The sequence below is a fragment of the Syngnathus acus genome, chromosome 15 (assembly GCF_901709675.1).
Source record: "Syngnathus acus chromosome 15, fSynAcu1.2, whole genome shotgun sequence".
Taxonomy (NCBI): domain Eukaryota; kingdom Metazoa; phylum Chordata; class Actinopteri; order Syngnathiformes; family Syngnathidae; genus Syngnathus; species Syngnathus acus.
Window position 1 is genome coordinate 13,768,008 of NC_051100.1, and position 27,884 is coordinate 13,795,891.

The window sequence follows — 27,884 nt, forward strand, 5'->3', positions numbered from 1 at the left end:
TATTTCAGTTGATTTGTAATGAATCCAGAATGTATGACATTTTGTGTTTTTAAATTGCATTACAGAAAATAAAGAACTGTATCACAATATTCTAATTTTCTGAGACAGTCCTATATATATATAACAATTTTTATGGAAGTAAAATAGTATTATACAAAATGAACGTGCTCTCGTTGAACCCCGTTCTTGTCCAGTTTGGAGGTCATAGTACTATATTTTTTGTTGAAGTTGGACACCTTGCATTTGACCATGTTCTAATCGAATTTAGGGCTGTTCTCGTGCTGTTAACTTGTTCAACTGCAATTTGGGTTAGGTTTCAGCAACCACTTCCATGCAGTCCACATGAAGACCTCTGGACAATTTAGATTGTGCAACAAAGCTATCGTGTGAGGAAAGCGGAGTGGCTGGAAAAATCTCACTCCAGCACAAGGAGAACTGGCAGACTGAACACAGAAAGGTGGAAGAGGAGCTCCGAACTCTGAACAACAGGACAGTGAGGCAAACGTGCTGAGCAGTGAACACTCCTCCAACTTGCTAGAAAATGAGAAGTGAAATATGTGAATGCCTCTTGAGTGTTTGGCGCGGCTCTTCGGTGACTGTGTGAGATGATGCCCCCACCTTGTGAAAGGACACAGCAAACCATGTGCAGGAAGTGAACAGTTGGACATGGTGGTTTGGGGGCGTGGCCAGGGGCGTGCAAATGCATCTTCCTGGAATGCTCAGGAGTTGCCCTCTGCTCCCAGCCAGTTGATAAGCTGCCTTGCACCATCTGTCCAGGCTGTTACTCAGCGGCCGCGGAGGCAGACAGCGAGTCACACGATTGGCTGCTAGGTGGTCCAGATGAAGAATGAGGCGTGGTCAAGCCGATTGATAAAGAGCAAGAGGTGGAGCCGAGCGAGCCCACAAGTGAGAGAAGAGGAAGACCTGCCATGTTGCCGTGGCAACGCAGAGGACATGACATCAAAGGACATGCAGGTAAGCTAACAGCTACACACTCATCACAGCAACATCACCATCTCATCTGCTGCTCTGTGTGTGTGTGTGTGTGTGTGTGTGTGTGTGTGTGTGTGTGTGTGTGTGTGTGTGTGTGTGTGTGTGTGTGTGTGTGTGTGTGTGTGTGTGTGTGTGTGTGTGTGTGTGTGTGTGTGTGTGTGTGTGTGTGTGTGTGTGTGTGTGTGTGTGTGTGTGTGTGTGTGTGTGTGTGTGTGTGTGTGTGTGTGTGTGTGTGTGTGTGTGTGTGTGTGTGTGTGTGTGTGTGTGTGTGTGTGTGTGTGTGTGTGTGTGTGTGTGTGTGTGTGTGTGTGTGTGTGTGTGTGTGTGTGTGTAGGTATTTATATATATATGTGTGTGTGTGCGTTTGTGTGTGTGTGTGTGTGTGTGAGGGAATCCTATTAGCCTTCTATTTGTGTTCTGTTAAAGTCGCACTAAGCTTCTTCTTATCTGTGTGTCGATGTGTGTGTATGTATGTGCGTTTGAGTGTTCTAGTGTGTAAGTAAATTGAGTGCGGAGTTCAAGGGTACATTTACTTGCAGTCGGTAAGTTTGGATCTTCACACAATTTGTCTCAAATTTAAAGGAATTTGTGATCAATCAAATGGAGTGTGTGTGCGAGTGTGTGTGTGTGTGCGCATGTGTGTACGTGTGCGTGTGTGCATGCGCGTGGAAAGCTTTGATTTGGTCTGATAATCAAGTGTTAGCGACAAGAGGAGAACTGCTGTGTCACTACTGATGTGATCTTGTCCTTCCCTCTCTCATGAGAACATGTCTTCTTTTTGTTCTCTAGTTTGACAAAATGACAACAGAATATTCCCGGTGCTCCACTTCCAGCCCAGAGCCTCTTCCAAACGTTTAGCATTCATTTTGTTGTCAACCGGTTGGTCCGGAGACATCACCAAGTTCTTGAGAAAACATTTTGTGGTCAGAATGTCCCAGTTGGGAAAAGTGCTGCACCTGTACATCGAGGTACGCTCTGCGGCTGAGGAAGAAGGAAGAGTTCCTGGGATGGGAGATGATGCAAGGGGTCACCTGATCCTTCAGTGTCCAGATGTTCTCCCTCCTTCTCAAAGGAGCTCGGCCCTTTCCAGCCTCGACCCAAGCCCAGATCATTCCCCACGCACCCGGCGCAGGGTGACGGGCATACGGCACGGCTCGCCTCCCTCAAGCTCGTCCTCCAGACACTCGGTCAGCCCCCAACAGCCGGATGCTGTGGATTCCTCTGCTCACTTCCACCAGGAGGACACGTTTGAGGACTTACTTCAGGTCCTGACACGCACAAATACCAGTCAAGGACATTGGTGCTCAGTAGCACCGGACGTCAACCCCTATGTAAGGCGGAAGCTCAGTGACCCTCCGCCACTCTTTGGCCGCACGACCACGCCTTCGACCACGCCTTCGACCGCGCCTTCGACCGCGCCTTCAACGCCGACTTTCCACCGCCAAGCCCGAGTATCAGGCGCTCAGGAGATGAAGACGTCTATGGTGACCTTTGGCTATATTGAGAAAGCCAATGTTCATATGTCAGGCGGCCGAAGGGACTCCAGGCGGGATGAGAACTTTCTGTCCAGCCACCTCAGGAAGCGACTGAGTGACCCGTTGGGAGCTCGCAGTCAGCTCAGACAGACTCAACCCTGCCCCGTTCACCATCGCCCTTCGAGCAAACCCGACTCTTCTTTCCCACACAGAGATGTGGTCGCTCGAGACACCACCCACCAAGCCTTGGAGAAGTTTGGCTCCCCGGAATTGAGGCGGCGCTTTGTAGGTGGCGGCATTGACAGCTCCAACACAACGGTGCCGCGACCCCCGAGGTCGCCGACCTGCCGCTCGTGGGCGGGGTCCCCCATCCTTCCCCACGGGACCCTCACTTTGCCGTCCGATGCTCAGCTCAGAGACCTTGACTGGAGCGTTAGTCACAATGGGTTGCCGGGAATCCCAGCGTCTGATCGTCTCTGCGCCCGCGCTGGGTTCTCATCCCACACAGCAGCTCGAATGTTTGGGGGTCATTCTCGCCCCACTCTGCGGCTCCAGCAGTCATCTTGGTCAGGGGACAATTCCGGCAGAACTGGACGGGCCGCGGATGGTCCAGGCGGCAGAGCGGGTCCCGTAAGCAGTGCCAGAAGCCCCTCCCCGTTTTCCCATGCTGACGTTTTTGGGGGACGACACTCTCCCTCTCCAACGCCTTCCCAAACCGAGTCCTTGAGGTCACACAGTCCGAGTTTCGAAGAGTCGTTGCTTTCAAATCCCCAGCTGCATTCCAGTCTTTGTCAGGACCTCTCCTTGGAGCGATTGCAGGAGAGCAAGGCCAACCCACAACGGACGTCAGACAAATCCAAACTTCATCTCCATCTAGAAAACATCTCAGCTGGATTGGGCTCAGCTGTGACTTTGCACCCGCCCCAGGAGCGTCATTCAAACACCAGTCAACCAGTTGGCCTTCCCTACCTGCTCCATCACCACCAAGAACGGAGGCACGGCGATGGCTCATGCAGCCCCGAAGCCTCCACAAGACTCCCCTCCTGGCAAGCAGCTGCAGGCTCCTGGCAAGGGGCTGCGGCCTCCTGGCAAGCGGCCTCCTCCTCAACCTCCTCACAGCAGGGACTCGGAAGGACCAGACCGAACCAATATAAACTGCAAGTCTGTCAGGACAAGTCCAGATGCTTCAAACTCAAAGAAGAGAGTTTCAGGAAGCGCTCAGAAGACAAGGATTGCTGCACAGAGGTTGGCTCTTTGTCCGGGACTCAACAAGAAAATCTGCAGGATCTCAGCGAGGTTGCTCTGAGCTCCGGAGAGTTGACGGGAATCTTGGGAGAAGGAAACGTGTCTCCAGAAAGCGGGTGCCGCTCCACCTGCGATACGGGCTCCGGGATCCAGGTTGGGGGTTAAGCGCCAGAGCTAATGTCTGCCATGCAACAGCAAAAACAAACATCCAACAGCGTCAAGTTGAGCTTTGAATGTCTTGTCTTAGTTGAGCAATACTTTTACGTTGGCTCCTTTCAATCTGCAGTCAGGCGCAAGTTGGGCCGAGAGTTCGTCTTCAAGGTCACAGAAAATCACCCAAGCCAAGTGGAACTTCCTGTTTGGAGCAGAGAGCTGGGAAGGCTGCAGCAAAGTGGGTAAGGAACAAGTCATCGCCTTGACGACCAGCATGTAGGATTTACATCCTGCCGTGTGATGCTTAAGTCAGCTGCAAAGCTTTGAAGCCAATTAGCTCGAGCTTAGCAGCGCTATCGCTAGCTTCTCACTTTCCCTAACGGCGACAGTATCGTATTTTCTGGACAATGGACAAGTCGCAGCAGCTATAAAATGCATCATAAAGGAGAAAAAAACATATATAAGTTGCACCAGAGTACAAGTCGCATTTTGGGAGAACTTTATTTGACAAAATCCAACACCAAGTACAGACATGAACAGGCAACAACAGGCTAAACGATACGGTATGCTAATGTTACATACACACTAACGAGGAACTGAGAACGTGCCTGACGTAACATATTAACAGTTATTCAAATAACTGTAACATAAATAACACGTTTATCAAACCGTCCGTGTCACTCCAAATCATTAAATCCATCAAGATTTTTGTCCTCTGTGTCACTTGTAAACAACGCCGCTGCTGACTCCGGAAGTGCATGCGGCGCTGACGTCGGACTCATCGTCAGTTGCGGTTCCAATTATTCCACAGACCAAGTGCGCCTTCATGCGGTTTAAAGTGAAAATAGCGTGACGTGATCAACTATACCACAGGTGTCAAACTCAAGGCCCGAGGGCCAGATATGGCTCGTCATATCATTGTATGTGGCCCGCGAAGACAAATTGTGCATCAAATTTGGAGATTTTTTTGCTTCGGTTGTCGATCAAGATTCGGAGGTCGAACCTCGCGAGATGAGCTGAGAGGATCCGAGAAAACCCGACCGCGCGGCCCGGATGCCGACTGACTCCGTTGTTATTGCATTTTCGTTACTTTGAGGATTGTATTAACCCCTAATCATGCCTCCAAAGAAAGCAAGTGGGAGCAGTAGACCATCCTAAAACACAAAGACGCTCCTAAAGCAATGCGACAGTGAGCGCCTGGCGCGCTGCGATTCCGCGATCGGACCAAATTAAGCTCCCTGCTCACTGAGGTCCACTTAAATTTTGGAAAGTGCATCAAGACTTTAAAAATATTTTCTAAATTCCAGTGACAGCTCTGTCACAATAATGGGACCAGCGCGGTGCAGTTGTGCGGTCGGCGACGCGCTACGGTTGCGCGGTCGGCGGTGCGCTGCAGTTGCGCGATCGGACAAAAATGCGCAAATGCAAAAATGCTTAAAAAAAGGCGGGTTTTTTTTGTCTTGGAACGGATTAAAATTATTTCTATTATTTGTAATGGGAAAAATAGATTCGGAATTCAACCGATTCGCTTCTCAAACCGCCTTCTGGAACGGATTGTGGTCGAAAACCGAGGTTTGACTGTACTAGTAAGTAAGTAATGTGTTCATGATCAAGTAATAATGTGTTCATAATTTCACATATAAGTCGCTCCTGATTATAAGTCGCCACCCCCGGCCAAACCATGAAAAAGACTGCGACTTATAGTCCGGAAAGTATGGTATGTGCAATTTTCATAACATATGTCCAAAAGATGTGGCATTTCATCTGCGCCGTACTTGGTCCTGAATTCAGGCACTCCTCGTCCTGCCCCTGCCAAGCCAGCCGGTCGCAGTCCCGTCCAGGGTCAAAGGTCTTCACCGTGTCAGTTGGAGGCGGAATCGCTTGCCTCCGACCGCCGAGGCTTGTCCTCCGAGACGGCTGCGGTACTGCGCGGCGTCAAATACTCGAAGACGGATCTGGATCACGTATCACCGCGCTGCTACAAAGAAACCGACCTGGATGAGGTTACGTCATCAATTCAGCATTCTGATGACTTGATTGTTTAGGATCAGTGCTTTGAATGTACAGTTGAAAGCGCATAAACACGCGCCTCAAATGATATTGGTCACGTTTGGAGAAATACACCCTGTGGCGATCCCATCGCTTTCACTGAACACAGGGTATATTGACTCAGCGGCACTTGTTAGCATTTGGACACTCAAAAAATTGAGAGGCTGTTCCAGCGAGTCATGTCTTTTGTACGCTTACGCAACAGAACCAAGTGTTGGCTGCTTGATTTGCTTTGTCTACCCCCCCAACACCACCATTGACGGGTATTGATCCCTTGTTTTGGATTGAATAATGTCAATGACGGCAGTTGTGTTGACGCAGGTGATGCAGGTGGAGTTGGCTGAGGAGGATCGGCCGAGGCGGTTGTACTGGAGTGAGGGGGGGACGACGGCAACCGAGGAGGACGACGATGAGGGCACGGTGGAGAGGCGGAAGCCCGCCCCTTGCCGCGACGGCATCTTCAGTATGTTGCTGAAAGGGTGAGAGGTCATATCCACCATATCCCAGGGATGAGAATCTTCCGTGTTTTTTTCCGTCGGGAGTATCATTTTCGTGAATCGTGTAGATCCGTTGAGAAAATATTTTTATTGTGGGGGGGGAGAGCGGCTGGCAGCAGTATTGCGACAACAGCCACCTTATTTTCGGCAGCATTTTGGTGCTACTTAACGTCACATCATTTGCCTACTCATTTGCCTTATTAGAAAAGTTTTAGCCAGCATGGCGAAAGTTTTAGAGGAAAAAGATAAGGATCGTAGGGGCCCCTGGCCCTCCTGTGGCCCCTGGCCCACTACGGCACCCATTGGGGGGGGGGCCTGCGGCCCCTGGCCCGCTGCGGCCCCCATTGGGGGGGCCTGTGACCCCGCCCAGTGGAGCATGCAGCCCCCAGACCCCGGCTACTTTTCAGTGGGTTTTTTCATTTGCCGTTCTCATCCCTGATATCCGTTGCAGCCCAGCTAGGAACTTTTGCGTGACCCACGGGAGCTATAAATTCTTGGAATGTCGTGGTGGGGTGGGAGGATGACGCGACCGAGCAACTTTCTGACCCGGGTCGCTTGAGGCAGTGAGGCCACGAGCAATCCCAAAAGCGCAGAGGCCTCTCAGCCTGGCGCGGGTGTGGCCAGAAACGACTATTGCCTCCTGAGGCCTTTTGGGCGCTCCACGAATGGCGATGGAACGACCATCAGGGAGGCAGGCGGGCGCAGGCACGGCAGCTCAAGCGGTCCAGCGCCAATGCCATCTTCCTGTTCAGGACATCTGAGGCCAACGGCCCGGCGGTAGCGGCTGCCCGCCGGCCGTACGACGGCCACCTGGACTCTTTCAGCCGCCGTTTTGAAAGTATCATGGAGGGCCACCGAGCCAAAGGAACCTCCTACAGCAGCCTGGACAGCGTCGACCTTCTCACCTCGGGATCCACGTCCGTCTTTGCCTTTGACCTGCCCACGCTCACCCCAGAAATCCAGGTAGAAATCCTTTGCCTCTTTGGGCCTCTCGTCTAAATGTCATTTTGTCACTTGTGTTGTGTTCTTTGGACTGGACTCGCTTAGCAACTCGTAGCCGACTTGTTTCTGGTTGGTTTATTTCTTGGCCTCTTTCTTTAATGCGGCTGGTTTTGTATTTGTTTGTGTGAGTGTGTTGTTTCTCTCCCAGCTTTGTTGGTTTTGTGTTTGTGTGCGTGTGTATGTGTGTTGTTTCTTTGCGAGCAGCTTTGCCTCATTTCTTGCTGTTTTGTTGTGGACTATCGTGGCTTCTTTATGCTGCCGTTTGTTTTATTCATCACAGTTACTGTTGTTTTTTGAAATGTCATTTGTGACTGATAGTTTTTTTCCGTGCTCCAGGACTGTTGTTGGCTTCTGACGGTTGCATTTGAGACTGCCGCTTGTTTCTTTCCGATGGCCATCATCATGTCTCAAGGCACAGTTTGCAGTGCCAAATGTTTGTTTGCGAGACTGTCATCTGCATGCGGTTCCCGTGTGTGCGCAGAGTCGGATCTGCGAGAGTGCCAAGAACATCATCCAGCTGAGTCTCGCCCCTTTGCCGGCACCGGGCGTTGCCTCCTCGCGAGGAGGCTCCGAAGACGCTCCGACCTGGATCGAAGAGGCGCAAGAGCCGGGGCGGCGCTCCATTCTCAAAGCCAGCTTCCGCCAAGCCAGCTCGGCACCGGCGCCTCACTGCGCTGCTGGGTAAGTCTCTAGCACCATTCGCCACGTGTGTCGTCTGGAGCCATTAGCTGGAGAATCAGACGTGATGAGGGGCGCACAGGAAGGGATGTATGCCTTTAAAGAAGCGCAGGATGACACAAACGACTAAATCCTCGCTTTCCGTTTTAGGGAGCCTGCAGCGACGGAGCGCTCGGCGTGTTGCCCCCGCAGCCACGACAGGGACTCGCTGGGTGACAGTGCCGAGGCAGACCCGCAGGCTGCCAAATGCCTGGCCCGGCGCCTCCATCAGCTGCGAGGCTTCCGCAAGTCTGACGTGTCCTCGCACCTCAGCAAGAAGTCTGTCTGCGTGCGCCCGTGTGTGCCTGCCCTCCCTGACGTAACGCGTGTCCACGTGTTTTGGCAGTAACGAGTTCAGTCGGATGGTAGCAGAAGAATATCTCAGCAACTTTGACTTCCAGGGCCTCACCATCGAGCAAGCCCTCAGGTTGGCAGCACACAATCTTGTGAGCGAGCGCCAGCAATTTGTACGCGTCACGAGTAAGTCATCGACTGCTTCTGCAAACATGTCCGAGATCCTCGCAGCACCCGGACGCCGACAAAACGTCCAAAACGCATCTTTCGCCTGAGATGCCCGACTTGATCAACAATGATCATTTTCAAAGGTTGCACGGATGCGCTTCTGTTCTGTCACCCATGTGACAATTACAGTGTCATTCTTTTTCTTTCTCTTTCAAACCGTACGTTTTGCTCAAGTACAATATTACAAGTACATTGCTTTTTGTTTTTGATTCACCTCATTTCCATTCTTTTCAATGGGAAAAGATTATTTGAGATGCTCTTGTTTTGAGTTGTAAGCATGGCGACGGAAGGAATTGGACTCCAATGTCAAGCCACCACCAAACATCACGCTGATGTCATGATCGTTCCAGAACCTTCCTGGGCAAGTTGACCCTGACTGGAGAAAGTCAGGAGCGAGAGCGTGTCCTGGCTCACTTTTCCAGAAGATACGTCACCTGTAACGCACGCAGCCACGCCTCCCAAGGTGCGTGCCGCGATGCGTGCGCACGCGCCCTCCCGCACGACGCAGCCTTACACGCCGCACGTGTTCTTAGACGGCGTCCACATGCTGACTTGTGCACTGATCCTGTTGAATGTGGATCTCCACGGAAACGTGAGTGGGACTGACAGCTTGTGCTTGCGTTGCATTGTTACCGACCCCTGCGTGCCTGCGTGCCTACGTGCAGAATGTCGGCAAGAGGATGTCCTGCGCTCAGTTCATCTCCAACCTGCAAGGTCTGAACGATGGAAAAGACTTTCCCAGAGATATGCTGAAGGTAACAACACTCTCGCTCTGAGTGTGTGAGTGAATGTGTTGCAGAAAGAAAGACGTCGTCTTAGCAAGAGCACGTGTGCGTTTACAAGGGCCCACTGCAATATTTAGGACGACATTATGCGTGATTGACAGCGAGGGGGCAGGCCACGGCTGTCTTCCGTGCGTCCTTATTGGCCGCAATGAGAGCCGGCTGAGCGAGCGGAGTGAAAGTGAGGGGCGAGCGAGCTAGGGTAGAGCAAGGGAGCAAGTGAGGGGAGAGTGAGTGAGGGAGCGAGCGAGTGAGTGGCGAGTGAGCGGCTTGCGTCGTCACTCCAGTACCAGCGCCAGAGGGAGAAGAGGCAGAAGAGTGTTTTCCTGCAGGTGGAAGACGTGAGGAAGGGAGGACACACGCATTTTGCGCTCTCCTTTGCTGAGTCCGCATCCCGACAGGCACCGCCCATTGAAGGAACTGCAGCGGGGACAAAGGAGGAAGGCGGCTGTTGCTTCGTTGACCACATGTGACCACACCCACCTCAGCACCCCCTCCCCACCTTCACACGGGCCCTAAAATCAGGGGGCGACATTGCCATCTAAGCACCTCAAGGGCACCGCCTTCGTTGGCCCGCCAGAGAGCGACCTCGTTGTCCCACTGCCGGAGTGCCGCACCACGTGTCGCCATTTACTGCGTGAAAGGTTTATCTCTTTTATCATTCGGCGGGAGCTGCAGTAACATGATCGGCGTCAATAGCATCCAGTCGACGAGCCGTCTGCGTTCGCGCTCGTCGGGTTGGGTGCGGAGCAATCGCGATCCCAGAGACCGTCAGTCGTTCCGGCGCTCCAGGACGCCGCGCTGTCGCTGGCTCAAGCCGCTCGCCTTCCCCGATCTGCTGGGACAAACGCAGGACGAGGCACCCAGAAGCACCCAGCACAAGACCAAGAAGCACAAGACTGACGAGAAGGACAAGGTAGAGGTGAGGAAGGGAGCAAGCGAGAGCAATCGCAGGGCACGTTGAGAGCAGAGGTGCCCAAGTCCGCTCTTGGTCGGGAGCCCCGAGCGGGCCTGTGTTAGGTGTGTGATGAATTACCTGACGATGTGTCCCAGGTGAGTCTCATTCGGGATGCACCCAAAACAGGCCGGGTCGATGGGGGGCTCTCCGGGACCCGACTCGGGCAGCCCTGATCTTGCATCCGGACGCACGATGGCCAAACACAAGTTGATGTCGGGGCACATGCGGACAAGTGCGCATTTGCAATCTCCGTACAATGAAAAGTCTTGAACAAAGGAAAACGCACCTTGAACATGAGGACCACATGCGAACTACGCAGGGGACGTTTTTGTCAAGCTCGCGACAGATGTGCTTCCCGCTCGCTTGGTGCGCCGTTCGCAAGACATCCCGCTTCCGCTGCACTCCTTCCATATGGGGCACTTCTTTTGCTGACTGCTGGCCGATGCGAAGCTAACTCATGTGCCGTGCCGTGCGTTTCTTTGCAGTCGTTGTACGCGTCCATCAAGAACGACAAACTCCAGTGGACCATGTGAGTTCCTCAACGCGAGCTCTCACCCACACAGTCACACGCGCACAGCTCACACACAGAGGGGAGGGGGTGAGGCATTTACCTCCATGTGGTTATTCTCTCTGTTTCTCCAGCGACGACGATGAGCTGCAAACGTCCACGTGGGACTTGGCCGACGGTCGGACGGACTCTGCCTCCCGCACCCTGAAGCGAGCAGGGAGGGGCGTGGCCCGGCGGCCCGACAGCCGGCTCTACAAGTGCGGCTTCCTGGTGCGCAAAGTCCACGCAGACGCGGACGGGAAGAGAAGTATGCGCGTGTCGCGTTCTACACACAATATATGCTGTCATGTCAAAAGTAGAGTGACCAGATCCCAATTCACCAGATGGGGGACAAAGCCTATGTGTGTGTGGGACAATGTGCGATACCAATGCATCAAGGTAGTCTAATAGAACTTTTGAAAACATAAACATTTCTATTCTGCCCCTTTGCTTAAAACATTACTATGATTTGCCATTTGGTTGATTCAGTAGTACAGAATAACCTGCAAACAAAAACTTAAATATATCTCATTTAAATGCAACTTTCCCAAGTTTTCTCATGTGAGAAAACAGTCAGTCAGCAACAGTCATTCTTTCATGCAATTTCATAGTGCCTCTCAAGTTAACACACACCTGCAATTAAACAGAACAGACAATCAAGGCTACAATTATATTGCAGTTTAACAACTGAGAGCAACATCATAAACCCAGCACAACTCCAAACACCACAATAAAAGTGTTTGTTCTATTAGAACAACAACACTGACCCACATATTCAAGGAGAACATAGAGTACAAAATAAAACTCAGCTCAGAATCACATAGATTAACTACACAAAAGAAATGCATTTGAAAATTATCTGCATTTACTGGACAATGCCAGCTAAAGTCACGACGCAAAATAAGAAAAAAAAACAAACAGAAATACACATCAAAACAGGTCAGGAGGAAACAAAAACAAGTGCCTTTTCTCCAACAACTGAGAGTAACAACAGAACCCTAGCTCAGGGGTGCCCAATACGTCGATCGCGATCGACCGGTCAATCGCCAAGCCACTATTGGTCGATCGCGTGATATTAAAATGTTTTTATTTTTTTTCGCACTTGACGCGTGTACAAACAACGGCGCTAACAACACAACACAAACACGCTAGCTCGCGAGTTCCCTCCAATTGTCAGAAGTCAGAACCCTGTTTTTTCTCTTAAACTTAAGAAAGGGTATAAAAATGAGTGGGGCAGCTGGCCATAGTAAGAAGTATCACTTTCATAGGGAATGGGAGTAGGACTTTTTTTTCACGATGACATATATATATATATATATATATAATTATATATTTTTTTAGTGGGTAGATCTTTGTGACTTGGTCATTTCAAAAGTAGCTCGCGAGCTGAAAAGGTTTGGGCACCCCTGCCCTAGCACAACTCTAAACACCACATTTAAGTGTTTGCTCTACTAGAACAACAATAATGACCCATATATTCAAGTACAACATAGGCTACAACAAAACTATTAAAATGACCTACAAGGTCACTGAGCACAATCTGTACAAACTAAAACTCACTCAGCTCCAAATCACATAGATTAACTAAACAAAAGATATGTATTTGAATATTATCTGGATTTACTGGACAATGCCAGCTAAAGTCACTACATAAAATAATGTTTTACCGTGTGGTAAACCCTAGCTAGCTCAGCTGCCGTTACCTTATCTGCGTTTGAATCTTGTTTGGGTTTTAGCAGGAATGATAGACTGGGAAGCCTCCTTTTGAGCGATACATTTTCTGTGAGTCTGACATTGTCCGCGTCGTCTCACGTCATATTCACCTCCGCGTGTGACGGAAAAATGACTCAAGCACACTTCACAAAAAAACGTTACCAGACTCCCCTTTCACTGGTTTAACCCAGGGATAGATAGTAGTTTCCCAGTCTGAATTGTAGCCGCATCTCCACTTCTTGGTCATTGTAGTTGTGCTGTCCTCCATGTCTCATCCTGTCGTTCTGACTCTGACCTGATTTGCATTGTGGGCGCGCGTCCCAGTTTGATTGACATTATCGAACAGCCCGCCCCACCCTCAATTTGATAATGCCAGATTATAACTGACTGTCAATAACAACGTCTCAATTTGCAGGACGTGTGAAAAGTAATAAAAATGCGTGACTGTCCCGCACAAAGCCGGACATCTGGTCACCCTAGTAAAAAGGCTGTTGTGGCTGCAGATGTGTTTTGGAGTGTTGAAGGTTGTCGAGTTCGAAGTTCAAGCAAGCCAGGGGGCGTCACGTCTAACTTTTGTTGTGTGGCAGCGGCGCGGGGCAAGCGAGGCTGGAAGTCCTTTTACGCCACGCTGAAGGGTGGCGTGCTGTACCTCCAGAAGGTAGGTAAGGAAAAAAAGGTAGAGCGCCCTCTTGCGCTCGCCACCATGTGGCTGCAGCCCTGCAATATTCTTCCAATCAATCAGTCCCATTCTTGGTTTTTGGTCCGTGTCGCTTCCTTGGTATTGTTGAAGTAGCGGGGGCTCCTTCTTGATGGACTCCCAGTGCCGAGGTCGCGCGCACGCTCTGATCTGGGCTGCGGCCTTCCTGCCATGTGAGGCGAGGCTTCTCGCCGGGCGCTCCCGTCCCATTTGCGCCCGCCCTTCCAAACATGCAAGCTGAGCTTCTTTTGAAGACTTCAAATTGTCACCAGCTGCAACCGGTTGCATACCTCTGGCCTAAAATCGGCCAGGATAGGCTCAAGAGAACAGCCAGATGAATGAGCTCTGTTAGTATTAATTGTGTGCGCTAACATCTGTGCAATCAATCGGCAGGAGGAGTATGGCGGCGAGCGCCGGCTGACGGAGGACGATGCCAAGAACTGTGTTTCGGTGCATCACGCGCTGGCCATGAGAGCCGCCGACTACGCAAAGCGGCCCAACGTCTTCTACCTGCGCACCGCTGACTGGAGGGTCTTCCTCATGCAAGCGCCGTAAGGGAGCCGCCACCCTGAGCTGCCCTTGCAGAAGAGGTCACCTGGTCTGGCACATGGGAGGCCAACTCAAGAAAGGGCTGCCTGCCAGCCTCGCTAAGGCCTGCCTGCGCCTCTCTCCCATTAGGTCGTGCGAGGACATGCGCTCGTGGATCACCCGCATCAACGTGGTGGCAGCCATGTTTTCGGCTCCGCCCTTCCCGCCTGCCGTCGGCTCGCAAAAGCGCTTTGCTCGCCCCCTGCTGCCCGGATCCACCACCACGCTGTCACAGGTCGCACGCAAGCATACTTTTCGGGTGGCATGTGACAACCGAAGGGGGCCAGCCGTGGATGACACTTTGTTTTGTGTATCAGGAAGAGCAGGCGGCGTCTCACGAAGCTCGCTACCGGGCGGCGTCCTCTGAGCTGGACGAGCTGGCTGGCACCGCGCCGGCCCACAACGTTAAAGGTCGTGAGTTGGACGAGCGGAAAGCGCAACAAGAGTATTTGGAATTTGAGGTAGGGGACGGGCCTCGCGTTTCCTTTTCATCGCGGTAGAGACGTAACTCACTTGAGAGCCTTTGAAAATCATTCTTACGGACACGACTATTTTTCGGACTAAAAGTCGCTCCAGAATATAGGTCGCATTAGCCATAAAATGCACAATAACGTGAAAAAAAACATATAAGTCGCTCCGGAGTATAAGTCGTATTTTGGGGGAAATTTATTCGACAAAATCCAACACCAAGAACAGACATGAACGAGCAACAACAGGCTAAACGATAGGTATGCTAACGTGACATAAACACAAACGAAGAGCTGAGAACGGGCCTGACGTAACATTCAGAGTTATTCAAAAAACGATTACATAAATAACACGTTTATAAAACCATCACTGGTGTCACTCCAATTCATTAAATCCATCGATCGTCCTTTGTCAACAATGGGTGCGCGCCGCTGACGGCGCCTGCACTTCAAAATATTCCACAGGCCCATATAACGATATATAAATTATATATCAAATAACTATTATATAAGCAATAATATCAAACCATCTGTATCACTCTAAATCATTAAATCCATCGATCAAATTCCTCGTCCTTTGTCAACAACGCCGCGCGTGTGCCCTGACGTCAGCCTCGTCGTTATTCCACAGATCTAGTATATAACTATATTGTAGCGTTAACAAAGTACAAGGAAAGACGTGGGTTTGGTAAACGGCTCTTTATTTAACAAAACAAGAGTTCAACGAACCAACAACTACTGAACTGTAACGATAAAAACATATACAAGTTGCTACACGAAATAAAATATATCAAATAACTATAACATAAATAGTTAACCGCCACACGGCCACAAGCACCGGCATCGACTTCCAGGCGTGTGGCGGCGTGGACTTCTATCCCCGGAGGTGGCACTTTCAGCCACGGAGGTGGAAGAGAGCTCCATAGCATAGGACCGGGCGTGCGTAAAAGCCATGTCCGAGCCCCATCCACCGTCCCTGGACAGCCACCCGGCCGAGCACCGGCCCCCGACTTCCATCCACGGAGGTGAAAGAGAGCTCCGTCGAGTAGGACCGGGCGTGCGTAAAAGCCATGTCCGAGCCCGATCCACCGTCCCCGGACAGCCACCCGGCCGAGCGCCGACCCCAGACTTCCATCCACGGAGGTTAAAGAGAGCTCCATAGAGTAGGACCGGGCGTGCGTAAAAGCCATAATAGTTTTTCAAACCTTCTGTGTCACTCCAAATCATTTAATCCTTCAAACTCTTCATCCTCCGTGTCACTTACAAAGAAAGCCGCTAATGATGCCGGTAGTACGTGGGGCCCTTCGTCATCTTCGTCATCCCGTGATCAATCTTTGTCCTTTTTGTAAACAACCGCCGTGCCACGCCGCGCTGCTGACGTCACTTGAAATTCAAATTACAGTAATCCCTTGCTTCATCGCGGTTCATTTATCGCGGTTTCACTTTTTTTTTTTTTTTGAAAAGTTTTGAAATAAATTCACATGTAAGTCGCTCCTCAGTATAAGTCGCCCCCCCACCCAAACTATGAAAAAAAAAAACGCGACTTATAGTCCGAAAATTACGGTATTTCAATTGTTGTTCCGATGAGAACAAATGCTTCTAAGAACAAAATCTGTTGGGGCCTCTTTTTCCGTCCTTGTCACTCAAGCTGTCTTCAGTGGTAATGCCGCCGGAGAGAACACTGTGATGCTATCGCAATACCACGGAGGGCTCCGGGAGCCCAAGGGCACTCGCGTGATAGCCCGCCCGCCATCCATCACTTGTGCAAGCGTCGCACGTCTTTACCCTTGTGAACGTCGTCTCAAGATGGAGCGTCATGGCTCGAATGCTGGTTGGCATGGTTTAAGCGTTGGTGTCCGCAGAGGTCCATCTGGGCAGCTGGCATGAAGACGTTTGTTATCCCGTCAAGCAACAAGTGCCTTTAACTTGCCAAAGTCAAGAAGGTGTGCTATTACTATCAATGCGAAAAACCATGTTTTCAGCAGAGCTGTTTCAGCAAGTGAGATACGTATACGCCCAGGCCGCACCAAAAAAGGGCTAAACTCGGATGTGCAAGCTCCTTTAACAATTGTAGGCAATGACAAAATAGCCCTTTGTTCATTCCCAAAGCAAGGCCTCGTCACGTGATGTCTTTTCCCCTCACAGAAAACGCGTTACGGCACATACGCAATGCTGCTCCGCGCCAAGATGTCCGCCTGCGACGAGGACTTTGCGACCTTCGAGGCGCGACTCTTTCAGGACGGGAGCCCGCAGAGGGCGCACTCGGGCCCCTCGCTGCCTCAGGAAGCGGGCGGCAAGGAGAAGACTCGCGTCAGCTCCACGCGTTTGCTCTGCGGCGGCGAAGAAAGCGAAACGAAGAACACGTCACCGCCGCACGCTTGCAAATTGGCGCCCAGACAGGAAGGGGCGCCGTGAGGCGCGCCTGCAGCAAAGCATCGTGAGAAAAAGGACGACACGAGTAGCGGAAGCACCCCCCCTTGTCATGCTGTTGCCACGACAACAGACGGGGCGCCGTTGTCATGGCGATGGGATAAATCCACACCGTCACCAACGGAACGTGTACATCAGCATACGTGCAGAGCTTCCAGATATCTTTATTGATCATCTTCAAACAAATGTGAATGTCAGCAATATTTATGTCAAGCATGAAATGTATTTTTCACATTGACACTCAAAACAAAACGCTTTCCATCTCAACGGGGATTGGAGAAATATTCCGAATGTTTTATTTTTCACAGCCATGTCGTCGTGATTTTGGCGACTCGTCTGCCACTCAGTGCTTGGCCGCAGGCGGCCGCTCGTCTTCTACTAGCTGACTGCCAAAGCCGCTGTCCACCGTCGATTCTGATTGGGCCAAAGACAACAAACACGCTTCATCAATATCGTCAGAAATATGAGCTCAACGAGCACGTTTATAACTCGCAGCTGTTCTATCTCACATGTAAAGAATGGAGATGCTGCCACAAAACACAACAAACATTGGTGAGCAATAACAGAAGCTGAAGAAGCGTTTGTGTGTCATGATTCATTGATTTATTGCGCTGCCCACAATGGCCTTTGAGGGGCACTACATCAGCCTCCCGTTTGCCAATCTTGGCCTGAAACAATCTTAGTTGTCTATGTTTAAGCGCTAAATGTTTTTTTTACAATGCAGAAAACTCAACACTAGCTAAACATCCCTGTACCTCTAAAACATGCAGTTTATAAATTTATTTCGCTCTTGTAGAATGGGACACTATCGCGCAGACCGCAGCTCTTATTTTGAAAAGTCAAAGCCGACTTCCACTTTCCGGTCATCAACGTGAGGACGGTGACAAGTGTGGCGAGGACACCACGACACTCACTTTGCCAACTTGCCAAGCAGGCAGGTTCAAATGGACAGGTAGAGGAAGAAGAAAAGAACAACAACAGACAAAGAAGGGACCAAAGGGTTCCTAATTTGCTCCCATCGACACGCTCGATGAGCCCAGTAGCAAGTGCGAGGAGGTGGGATCCCCGGGCTGCAGTACCTACACCGGATCTACTCGGGTGGTCAGATCGGCTTGGGAGTTTCTGCAATCTTTGACATCACCGGCCAATCTTAAAGCGTGACGAAGAGGTGCATAATAAATAATCGGAGATCTTAATGCGCCACTTCACCACGACGTGTACAGCTGTCACCTGATATGCGACGAGGAGAAAAGTAGTGAGCTGGCTGCTCGAATCGCCAACAAAAGGAGGAAACATTCCTCGAGAGTGAGACTCGTTTCAGAGCCTTTTGTTGTGTGAGCGCTGCTGAATTTGTGCATCAAGTAGTGTTGTCGATTGAGCTTTGACAATGTAGGGCAAATGCTTCAAACTCGGGTCTCGGGCTACTTTCCCGCATGTTATCCGAGGCTGGCTCCTGCTCGCACACCCAATTCAGCATGTTTCGAATGAAGGAAGAAGCCCGATGACGATCCCAGTCATTTCAACTGGGCATGTCGCAGGAGCGGAAACCGCCAAAAGCCACCCTGTAGGACCTGAGTTTGAAACCGCGGATTTCTGTTGAAATTTGAATTCCACCTTTTGTTTGGATGTTTTTGTCTTATTGCAGATGAATGGGAATTGTTGAGCGCCACACACGACCGAAGTTGCAACATCCGTTGCGCGCTGGCTAGCCCGTCTGATGTGTTCCTCAGTGTGTAGCGTAGCGAAGCACCTTGTCTGAGTTTGTCTTGCGGTGCGCGCACGTCGGTGCCGTGGTGGTGGCGGCGCAGCAAGCGGACGCCGTCATGGACGCCCAGTGATTCCAAGGCCTCCAGCACGTCTTCCACGGGACCACCGCCCAGCTGAAGATAAGGACAGGGTGATGACGACGATGACCAAGCTAGCCGGCGTGTGCTATTCTGACCTGGTAGTGTTGCAGGAGGCTGTGGTAGGGGGCGGGGCTATCCCGGTAGAGGTGAGCCAGCGTCATCATCCCCAGTCTGTCGGCCAATTTGTTCCATGGAACACCAGCGTCGCTCAGCACCTCCTCCAGGTCACGAAGCGTACAGGCGTCGACGTGCCAATGCTCCCCATCTACGGTGTCACCACCGCAAAAAAAACATGCGCGCCTTTTACTCGGAAAGCAACGGCACACACATCAAAGGCTTGACAGGTGACGACGTACCATGAACGACGCGGAACAACACGTCCTGAATGACGGAAGGCGCGCGCCAAGTCGCGAATGACGCAAGGTGTGTGGTTACAACATACGATGACGTGTGCCGACAAAGTGATGAAGCACGACATCTAACAAATGTGAACGATGACGTCAGGAAAACAATGAAAGGAACGACAATACCTGCTGAAGTGCAAATGAGGCAACATCAAAAAGGATGCGTGAAATGCAAATTAGGTGATGACATTTCTCAGCGTAAATGACGCACGATGACAGGAGAATGTGAACGACTCATGGGGGGAAAGACACCAATGCCACGCAACGACAGCAGGACGCGCGTTGGACCACACAACAGCAGGTGACGAGGCCTGAGACCAACCTGCTTTGCCTTGGCTCTTCTCGGCGGCCTGCCACGCCGACGCAGACATCAGCAGCTTCCTGACCTGTGGCAACATCGCATGGCCACGCTTTGACTCTATAGGGGACAACTCGGCGTTTTCACTACCTTCTGACACGTGGTCAGGTCCAGCGGTGTGTGACCGCCCGTTCGCCTCTTGCGGCAGCCCTTTGGCTGCGAGGATGCTTCGGTCCCCACCACCTCCTCGTCCTCGTCAGAGGAACTTAAGACCAGCGGCTCGTCATTCTCCGCGTCTTTGTCCGCACCTGTGCGCAAACCCAGTTGGTGACTGTGTGTGCAGGCGGGCGGGTGTCAGTGCATGCGTACCGGCAGCGAGCAGCACGGAGCACAGCGTGTGCGCGTGTGCGGCAGCGGCCAGATGAAGCGGCGTGTTTCCTCCAAAAGTGTGAGCGTTCACGTCCGCCTTCAACTGCGACAAGAAAACAGGCGAGGCCTGTCGGCTGAACCAGCATCAAGAAAAGTCCTCTGACGGCCACGCTCGCTATCAGGTGGCCAGACTGAAACGGTGTCACTGTGATGACCGAACCCGGGAGGGCTGCACCTAAAAGGACGCGCTGGCGACAGACGGCGTAGATGCGCTACCTCGGTGACCAGCGTGCAGGCAACCTTGAGGAGGTTTTGCTCCACGGCCATGTGCAGAGCAGTGTGTCCGCCCTTCAGCTCGGGCGCGTCCACCTTAGCGCCACTCTCCACCAGCAGCCGTAAACACCGATGACCGTCGCGACGAACCGCCAGGTGAAGTGGGGCCAAACCTGAATGAGACCGGACCGGGGGACGATGGCACTCAAATTTACATGAAAGGGACGTGACTGCACGTGACGCGTGTGAAAATGGCGTGCACTTGGCGAGAACCCGTTTCACGACCGCGTCTTCGCCCGCTCACCATGGTAATCGGCTGTGATCAAGAGGTGGGCATGTGCTTGGCCCAGGTTGGACAGTGCGGCACGTAGCGTGGCTATGTCGCCGCCCAGCGCTGCAAGGTGCAGCGGGCAGCGCCCATCTTTGTCCCGCAGGCCAGGGTCCACCCCCGCCTTCATCAGGGCCTCCACCACGCATGCTTGACGTGTCACCACCGCCAGGTGCAGTGGAGTCTGAATATCAAATCACATGCACGTGTGACATAGGTGATGCCGTTGGCGTCACCCAAGCAGCCTGTACCTTCAGTCACGTGATTTAGTTTGCCTGTCAACAGTTTGGTTATTTTGTCAGTTCATGGAAGTCATATGACCAGGGATGAGAATGGCAAATGTGAAAAAACACTGAAAAGTAGCGGGGGTCTGGGGGGGCCGATGAGATATAGTATATATATATGTGTGTGTGTGTGTATATATTAGGGGTGTAACGATTCATCGATACACATCGATTAATCGATATAATGCTCTACGATTTATTGGCATCGATGCTAAACGTAAACATCGATTTATATCGCCGTGTTTGACCTCGGACATTAGACGCGACTTTATTTTGAAATCCAGTTCATTGTTGCTTGCTTCCTCTTTCCGGGAGCTGTACGCGGCGTGTTGTGTTGTGAGCAGAGCAGGCACGTGAAAGGGGAGCCGACAACTACGCGGCTCCTGGGCTGGTGCTATGGCTAGTGTCCAAGAAGACGAGGAAATTCGCTCCCCTTTGGGCTTCAAGTCATTCGTTTGGAAGCACTTTGGATTCCAAAGAAAAGATGGCTCAACGGACAATTAACATTATTGTAAATAAATAGTTCAGTAATGCACTTTAAAGTCAATGGTATTACAAAAGAAGAAAGAATATTCATTTTTCTTTACTTATATGAGAAAAAATATAGGAATTTGATAAAGTTCAGTGTTAAAATAAGCACTTTGTATACTACAATACTCTTGTAATTTCCTAAATAAAGAGTTTGCAGTACCTTGTTGATTTTGCGAATGAATTGTTATAAATCAGGATATTGTTCTATATTTTTTATTTAAAAAAAAAATGAAAAATATCGATCGTGGAGCACTATATCGTGATGTATCGTGAATGAATCACAGCAGGCTTTAAGATATCGGCAAATATCGTATCGTGATTCTTTGTATCGATATGATATCGTATCGTGACAAAACCCGCGATTTACACCCCTAACATGTCTTAGCATGAAGGCATTGACAATAAAGCTGACTCTGACTGACATATATATATACACACATATATACATATACATATATATCATTGAAGATTTATTCTTTAACGATATGACAATATGACAATAGCGTAACATTAGCTTACATGTAACATCATGTTACTTTCTAAACCCACATGCTTGTAAAAGTAAAAAAGTACCTTTGTGTTTTTTTGTTTCGATGTGCTCCTTAATGTTCCTAGTGCCGCGACCTCCATAGCTGATCATAGCTTGACAGAAAATACACAAAACCTTCCCCGGGACATCTACTTTACGGATATGTTCCGTCAGGCACGTGGTTACGGACTGTGTTCCGAGTTGTACAATGGCGCTGCTCTCAAGCCATGCCCATCTGAAGCAGTTCTTGATCCCGTTCGGCTTGTCTATTTCCCTGGCCCGATCCTCATGCTGGTAAAAACCTTTGGTGAGTAGGCCCTAGATCAGGGGTGGGCAAACTACGGCCCGCGGGCCACATCCGGCCCACGGGACCGTTTAATCCGGCCCGCCAACCCTGAATTAATTGTATTATGAAACTTTTTTTTTTGTCATTTTGCCTGCAATGACTGCGTTTCCCCAGTAGATGGGGAACCGCTCGCCTGCGCATTTACTACCGGAAGCCGTGTCAGAAAGCTCGGTGCACACTCACAAGTGCGTGTACGTACGTACTCAGTAGTACGGACATGGCGCACTCGCGCTCTATTTGTATCAGTCCCGAATTTAGAGCGTGGGCTGTGACGACAGCATTCTTGTAATTCGCTCGCTGAGCTTTCAGATACAGTTTTACGCTAAAGCCACCCACAAACCTTCCCCTGGAATCCTTCCATTAAAATGAGTGGCCCGAAGAAAAGAAGTGAGTGCCGAATGTTAAAAGAGTGGCCAATTTGGCTCGACGTACGCGACGTGACGTTCAGCCACATCAACCCGTCACAGATCGAGGTAAACGGATCTCTCCTAAGAATTGCCACAACAAATTTTACTCCAGACTATGATGCACTAGCAAAAAAGGGAGACCAACAACACTGTTCCCACTGAAAATGAAGGGGAGGCTCTCAAGTTTGTTGTAAAAAAATGCATTTTGAATATGATTTGTACACATAGCAGGGATTGAAACTAGCGACCATTCTCATTTTCAAACAATGCAGGATGCTCAAGGACATTGATGCACCACCTGTTTGCGACTAATCTTAACCTGTAAAGTTCTTAAGGCTTACTTTAAGGAAGTGTTTCCCGTTTCCTCACCTCTGTTACCAGGTGTTTGTGAGTTAAAACTCTGCTCTGATGTTCAGATACCACTCACCGTGTTGCCGTTTTGATTACTTTATTTGGATGTATGCTTTCACCGATTCTTCAAGATGATATATTTGGTCAGAATGTTTGCTGTTTGATGTGATCTCATAAAATAAACATTTTTCATTAATCTGACCTGCAGGCACTGAAGTGATGGAGACTGTTATTCATAATAATAGTGTCGTATTTTATGAGAATCACTGATAGCAGTTTTTTAGTGATTTTTTTTTAATGCTCTTAATAAATGCATTTGTTTTCAAAAAACTTGTTTGGAATATCCATGCTTTACTACCTACTAAAGGCCAAAATCTTTTATGCAATGACCTTTACAGGTCGCTTATATTACTTCACACAAACACTACGTCCATCTGCTCCTGGTTCGGCCCTCCGGTCCAAATTTAGAACCCAGTTCGGCCCGCGAGTCAAAACGTTTGCCCACCCCTGCCCTAGATCTATCTAACTAAATAATTGTCTACAAGTGATGAAAACCCAATCGCAAATTTACATTGTGGCGGTGTAAAAACACTAGTTCGCCGCATAAGTTAAGTTAACAAGTAGAAATGATGTGACGAAAGTAGTGCCAAAATGCTGCCGAAAATAAGGCGGATGTTGTCGCATCACTGCTGCCAGTGAGTTAGGTTTACAGAGGCAAGCCGATTTCCGTACTCACAGATTAACAAATTTTGCCTTGAGATGTGCCAAAAGATGCCGTCGCGGCGGGCAAATGCTCGCGAGTCGCCGAGGCTAACGTTGCCCGGCCGCTTCCATACCCCCCCATATATAAAAAAAAAAATCTCAACAGATTTACACGATTCACGAAAATGACTTTCGACGGAAAAAAACACGGAAATCCGCGGAAAATTCTCATCCTTGTATGACCCACCTGCCGCAGGTGGTTGGCCACATCGAGAAGGTGTCCCTGCCCGTTGCTAAGAAAGGTGTCAATCAGCTGGCAGGCGACGGCCGTCTGCTGATGGATGACCGCCAGGTGTAGGGGACTGCACAAGGAAAAAAGGCGGCATGTCAAAAAGGAAGCAGCCAGCCGGCGGGGGCGTAAGTTCTTACTGACGTGTCTCCGCTGGCGTCTGGCGTGGCACATAGGCATCCATGTGGCCGCAGAAGGAAGCGAGTGTCGCCACTCATGCAGTACCGCAGGAGGGCTTCACGCGCGCGACAAGTGGCGCCAGATGCTCTGGCCTGGAAGGCGGCGGCGGCTGCGGACGAGACGTGTCTGAGGTCAGGGCGTCTATTGGAAAATGCTCTCGGACTGGTGTCGAGCGCTCAGTAAAAATAGAACTTGAAGGAGTTGACAGGTGATGGAAAACATGATGACCTGTGAATGCGCAGCGGGGTGTCCTACCAACGACTGACAGCTGTCCGTGCTGGGGGGCAGAGCCCGCCATGTGTGCTCCTCTTCCTCCAAAGCCAACGATGCTCCCCGAATAGAAAACTCCACCACCCCCCGCCGCGCCATTCATGTGTTGGCTGAAGTGAAAACCTTAGAGAGACAAATCCTAATGGTTAGCTTTTGCTTTTAGCATCGGTTGTTTGCATTGGCCTCACCTTCACCTGTGGCGCCCCCAAAGCCGCCGCCAGCTCCTCCTCCTCGTTCGCCGCCTCCTCGCCAGGGCTCATAGTGGGGGAGGGGCTTTTGTTTCTTCTTCAGCACCTCCTCTTTGTCTGAAGGAGATCCCGGAACATTTGATTTTAAATGTATCCAACAATTCGAGATGAAAAGCCAAGGTGGCCACTTCCAAAGCAATCAAAGGGAAGGAGCCGCAGCAGGTCACGGACGGTAGCCGAAGCCCAACTTTGATTCAAAAATGCCGCAGGATGCTACGGGCGGGGCGACCTGGCTTGTTGCTGGGCTTCTTGCAACCGCTTCCCCTGATGGCTGACTTGGCAGAGCCAAATGGGATGCTCTTTGCATTTCCATCCATCCATTTTCTGTACCACTTGTCCCCACGGGGGACGCGGGCGTGCTGGAGCCTATCCCAGCAGTCATCGGGCAGTAGGCGGGGGACACCCTGAACTGGTTGCCAGCCAATCTCAGGGCACACAGAGACGAACAACCATATGCACTCGCATTCACACCTACGGGCAATTTGGAGTGCTCAATCAGCTAACCATGCATGTTTTTGGGATGTGGGAGGAAACCGGAGTTCCCGGAGGAAACCCACGCAGGCACAGGGAGAACATGGAAACTCATCACAGGGAGGGCCGGAGGTGGAATCGAACCCTCACCCTCCGAACTGTGAGGCAGACGTGCTAATCAGTGCACCACCGAGCAGCCCGGCTCTTTGCATTTACGCTCTGGTGTGAACCAAGCAGACCGTATAACCTCAGCTCGGGGTACCCGATGTGAAAACAGGTATGAAAAATCCTTTGCTGTGTACCAGGCCAAAGCCTCCATCTTTGGACTTCGCATGTTTGGTAGCGAGGAAGCAAAATGAAGACACTGACCTTGAACGTGGGGTATGTATGTGAAGTGTTTGGGGTCACTGCAGTCTCCCGCCTTCTTCCTCTTGAGTTGCAAGAAGACAGTGACGGGCCGCTCGAGCTCTGCGGTGTGGTACGGTGGCGTCTTGAACACGATGGCGTACTGAGGAGGCAAGGCAGAACCGGGGTCATGCCGGCGCTGGCCGGGCGAGTGTGCCACTCTCGTTTGACTCACCTGTTTGTGGACGTCTGTTGGAGCAAAGTCTCCGAAAGCCTCCCAGCCGCCATCCTCGTCCTCGTAAAAGCGGATCTCAATGTCGTCTAAGGCACAAAGCATGTGAGAACGAGCTCACAAAAGCGCAGCGAGCTGTGCGGCTCGACTCGTCGCCACCAGACTAACAAATGAGGAACCTCGCTCAATTAGCCACAACAGTACGAAGCATCGGCACCTTTTTGGACTTTGTCACACAGGAGGAAGATCTCGTCTCCTCCGAGCACGGATCCGCATGTCTTGTCGATGCGGGAGATCTTCAGGTTGGACGCGTTGGGAGATTCTGGCAGGAAGAAAAAGGGAGGAGTGAATGGCTGAGGAAGAGGAGGGTGCAGTGCGACGTGGTGCGGCGCGCGGGCCCCACTGCTGTCGTAGATGGGGTTGGACACCACAGCCTTGAGCGCTCGCGTGAATCCTCCGTTGCTGTCCTTCAGGAAGGCGGTGAACTTGAGTCTAACGATGTTGAGGTCCACTATCTTGGACAGCTCCTTGGCGTCCTTGCTCAGGGCGCTCTCCTCGGCCGCAGTCAGGTGGGCCGAACCTCCCCGACACCGACGCCGTTCCTCTCGCAGCCGACGCGTAAGAACCTCCACCACACCTTTCTTGGTCACATGGAGGATGCCCAGGTTGCTGAAACTGCCACCAAAAATGTCAAAGATGACCAAGACGTCAAGGGCGAAAAAGAGGATCAAGATAACGCCGACGAAGATGGGAACGATACTGACGAGGCGGTCAGGTCGTTGGGTCCCACGTCCAGGGTGCATGTCCCGTTCTCGTTGCAGTGGCGTCCCACCAGGCTGTGAGCGTGCACATGCGGCGGGTCCGTGTGAGTCACCAACTGGACCTCCACACGCGCGTGACCTACGTAGTTGTTGATCTGAGTAGGACACACGCACAAGAAGTCGAGCAAACAAGATGTCAACCAAAGCCATCGAGGATGTTGGTGGCACGGAGGGAACCTTGACGGTGGGGTACGTCCTTCTGTTCTTCTCGCTGGAGGCTCCTGGCAGGCCTCCGTGCGAAGGACCCTCGCACTCGTAACGAAAGCGAAATCCCCGCTGGCAAGACACAAAAACAAAAAGATGCCAAGAACGGCGTTCATCATCGGATTGCTTGCTGGTTCGTTGCTCACCTGTTTGGGCTCTTCGATGATTTGGACATACGGGCCATGCGCTGAAAAACAAAGACATGCATGGAAAGTTAGCGTAGCTGCACGTGCGTGATGTTGACGACGTCAGCACTGTGAGACGAGATTACCTGTCTCAGGTACGTACGCTTCAGTCTTCACGTCCACAGGAGGAATGTATTCATAGGGCGTCAAATTAAACTGTAACTGAGCCAGCCCGCACGAGCACATCAGTCGCACGCCATTAGCAACGCTCTATTCAATGGTGACCAATTTTAGTTAAAAAAAAAACTCACATCGTTGTCGTAGCCGTTGATCAACTGAGTTTCCGTCATCCTGTGCTTGTTTGTGCGCGTGTGAGAGAGAAGAAAAAAAACAAGTTTGACTTTCACATGACTCCTTTGCTTCCCGGCATGGTCACATTAGGAAAACCCCCATTATTTTTCTTTATCATCATTTATCATCTTCCCTCCTGTCCTTCCGCACTTGCGTTTGTCTACATGTGACATGATAGTGACTGGAGACCAATTTGCCCCCAAATCTCCCAAGGTTGACTTGAGACCAGTCTGTCGTTTGCTTAAACGTGCCCTGACTGACGAGTGACGGATTCGTAATTCTATCTGAGGTCAACATTGTCGTGCGACCAATCTCTCTCACCCAAGGTCAACTTTCCGTGTAGCCCGATTCCTTTTTTCGGGTAATATCTGAGCTCTCAGCATATTATTGACAGCTTTTGACAAGTGAGTGCGTTTGTCCATCCGAAAAGTTATTAAGTGAATGATCATATATTCTTATTATTATGTTGACCAATCAAAAGTAATGAGGATGAGAATTAAAAAAAACGATTTTACCTGCTTTTGCGAGTAGTTGTTGATACTCCAAATCGCCCCAAGTGTCAACAAATCGAAAACACAACACGACAAAAAAACAGATGTACTTCCCGTGTGAACTTTCAAAACAAGCGTTTTGTGGTCAAAGTGTTTGCATTCATCTCATCTGTTCGAGCACAAGAAGGTAACAGCGTTCTCTTGTTCGCGAGTCAGTGACAAGCTTCCCTAAAAGAAACTCCAAAGTTGATTTAGAGCGAAGATTTCGCACGACGAAGCTTCGAAGTTGTTCTATACAATCAAACTCTTGTTTTGAAAGGAAGCTCTGTTCGCGCTCACCACCGCAGGCGGAC

General features: G+C 50.7%; 2 protein-coding genes across 6 annotated transcripts; one reads left to right on the forward strand and one right to left on the reverse strand.

Moving 5' to 3' along the window:
- Window positions 1-365: 365 nt before the first annotated feature.
- Window positions 366-17,412, forward strand: LOC119134881 (PH and SEC7 domain-containing protein 1-like). Its single transcript, XM_037272071.1, has 19 exons — window positions 366-975; window positions 1,783-3,866; window positions 4,000-4,108; window positions 5,658-5,869; window positions 6,237-6,394; window positions 7,165-7,375; window positions 7,896-8,095; window positions 8,243-8,410; window positions 8,478-8,558; window positions 9,004-9,116; window positions 9,187-9,245; window positions 9,319-9,408; window positions 10,879-10,922; window positions 11,036-11,208; window positions 13,241-13,311; window positions 13,744-13,901; window positions 14,029-14,173; window positions 14,256-14,399; window positions 16,551-17,412. Exons 2-19 carry the CDS (start codon window positions 1,923-1,925, stop codon window positions 16,818-16,820), a joined length of 4,350 nt encoding a protein of 1,449 aa, XP_037127966.1. The 5' UTR covers window positions 366-975; window positions 1,783-1,922; the 3' UTR covers window positions 16,821-17,412.
- nfkb2 (nuclear factor of kappa light polypeptide gene enhancer in B-cells 2 (p49/p100)) lies at window positions 16,984-27,884 on the reverse strand. 5 transcript variants are annotated; one of them, XM_037272110.1, is made up of 22 exons: window positions 27,556-27,884; window positions 27,001-27,040; window positions 26,836-26,905; window positions 26,711-26,751; window positions 26,538-26,636; window positions 26,304-26,455; window positions 25,943-26,214; window positions 25,757-25,861; window positions 25,543-25,628; window positions 25,332-25,470; window positions 24,432-24,548; window positions 24,202-24,366; window positions 23,938-24,082; window positions 23,752-23,866; window positions 20,331-20,538; window positions 20,030-20,199; window positions 19,754-19,856; window positions 19,535-19,692; window positions 19,409-19,472; window positions 18,778-18,947; window positions 18,586-18,715; window positions 16,984-17,249 (listed from the first exon to the last, which is right to left on the reverse strand). In XM_037272110.1, the coding sequence occupies exons 2-22, from the start codon at window positions 27,037-27,039 to the stop codon at window positions 17,179-17,181; spliced, it is 2,619 nt and encodes an 872-aa protein (XP_037128005.1). In that variant the 5' UTR covers window position 27,040; window positions 27,556-27,884; the 3' UTR covers window positions 16,984-17,178. The 5 variants fall into 5 exon arrangements, with proteins under 5 accessions (XP_037128005.1, XP_037128006.1, XP_037128003.1 ...); XM_037272111.1 differs by having other exon boundaries at window positions 27,001-27,045; XM_037272108.1 differs by having other exon boundaries at window positions 26,836-26,911; window positions 27,001-27,045.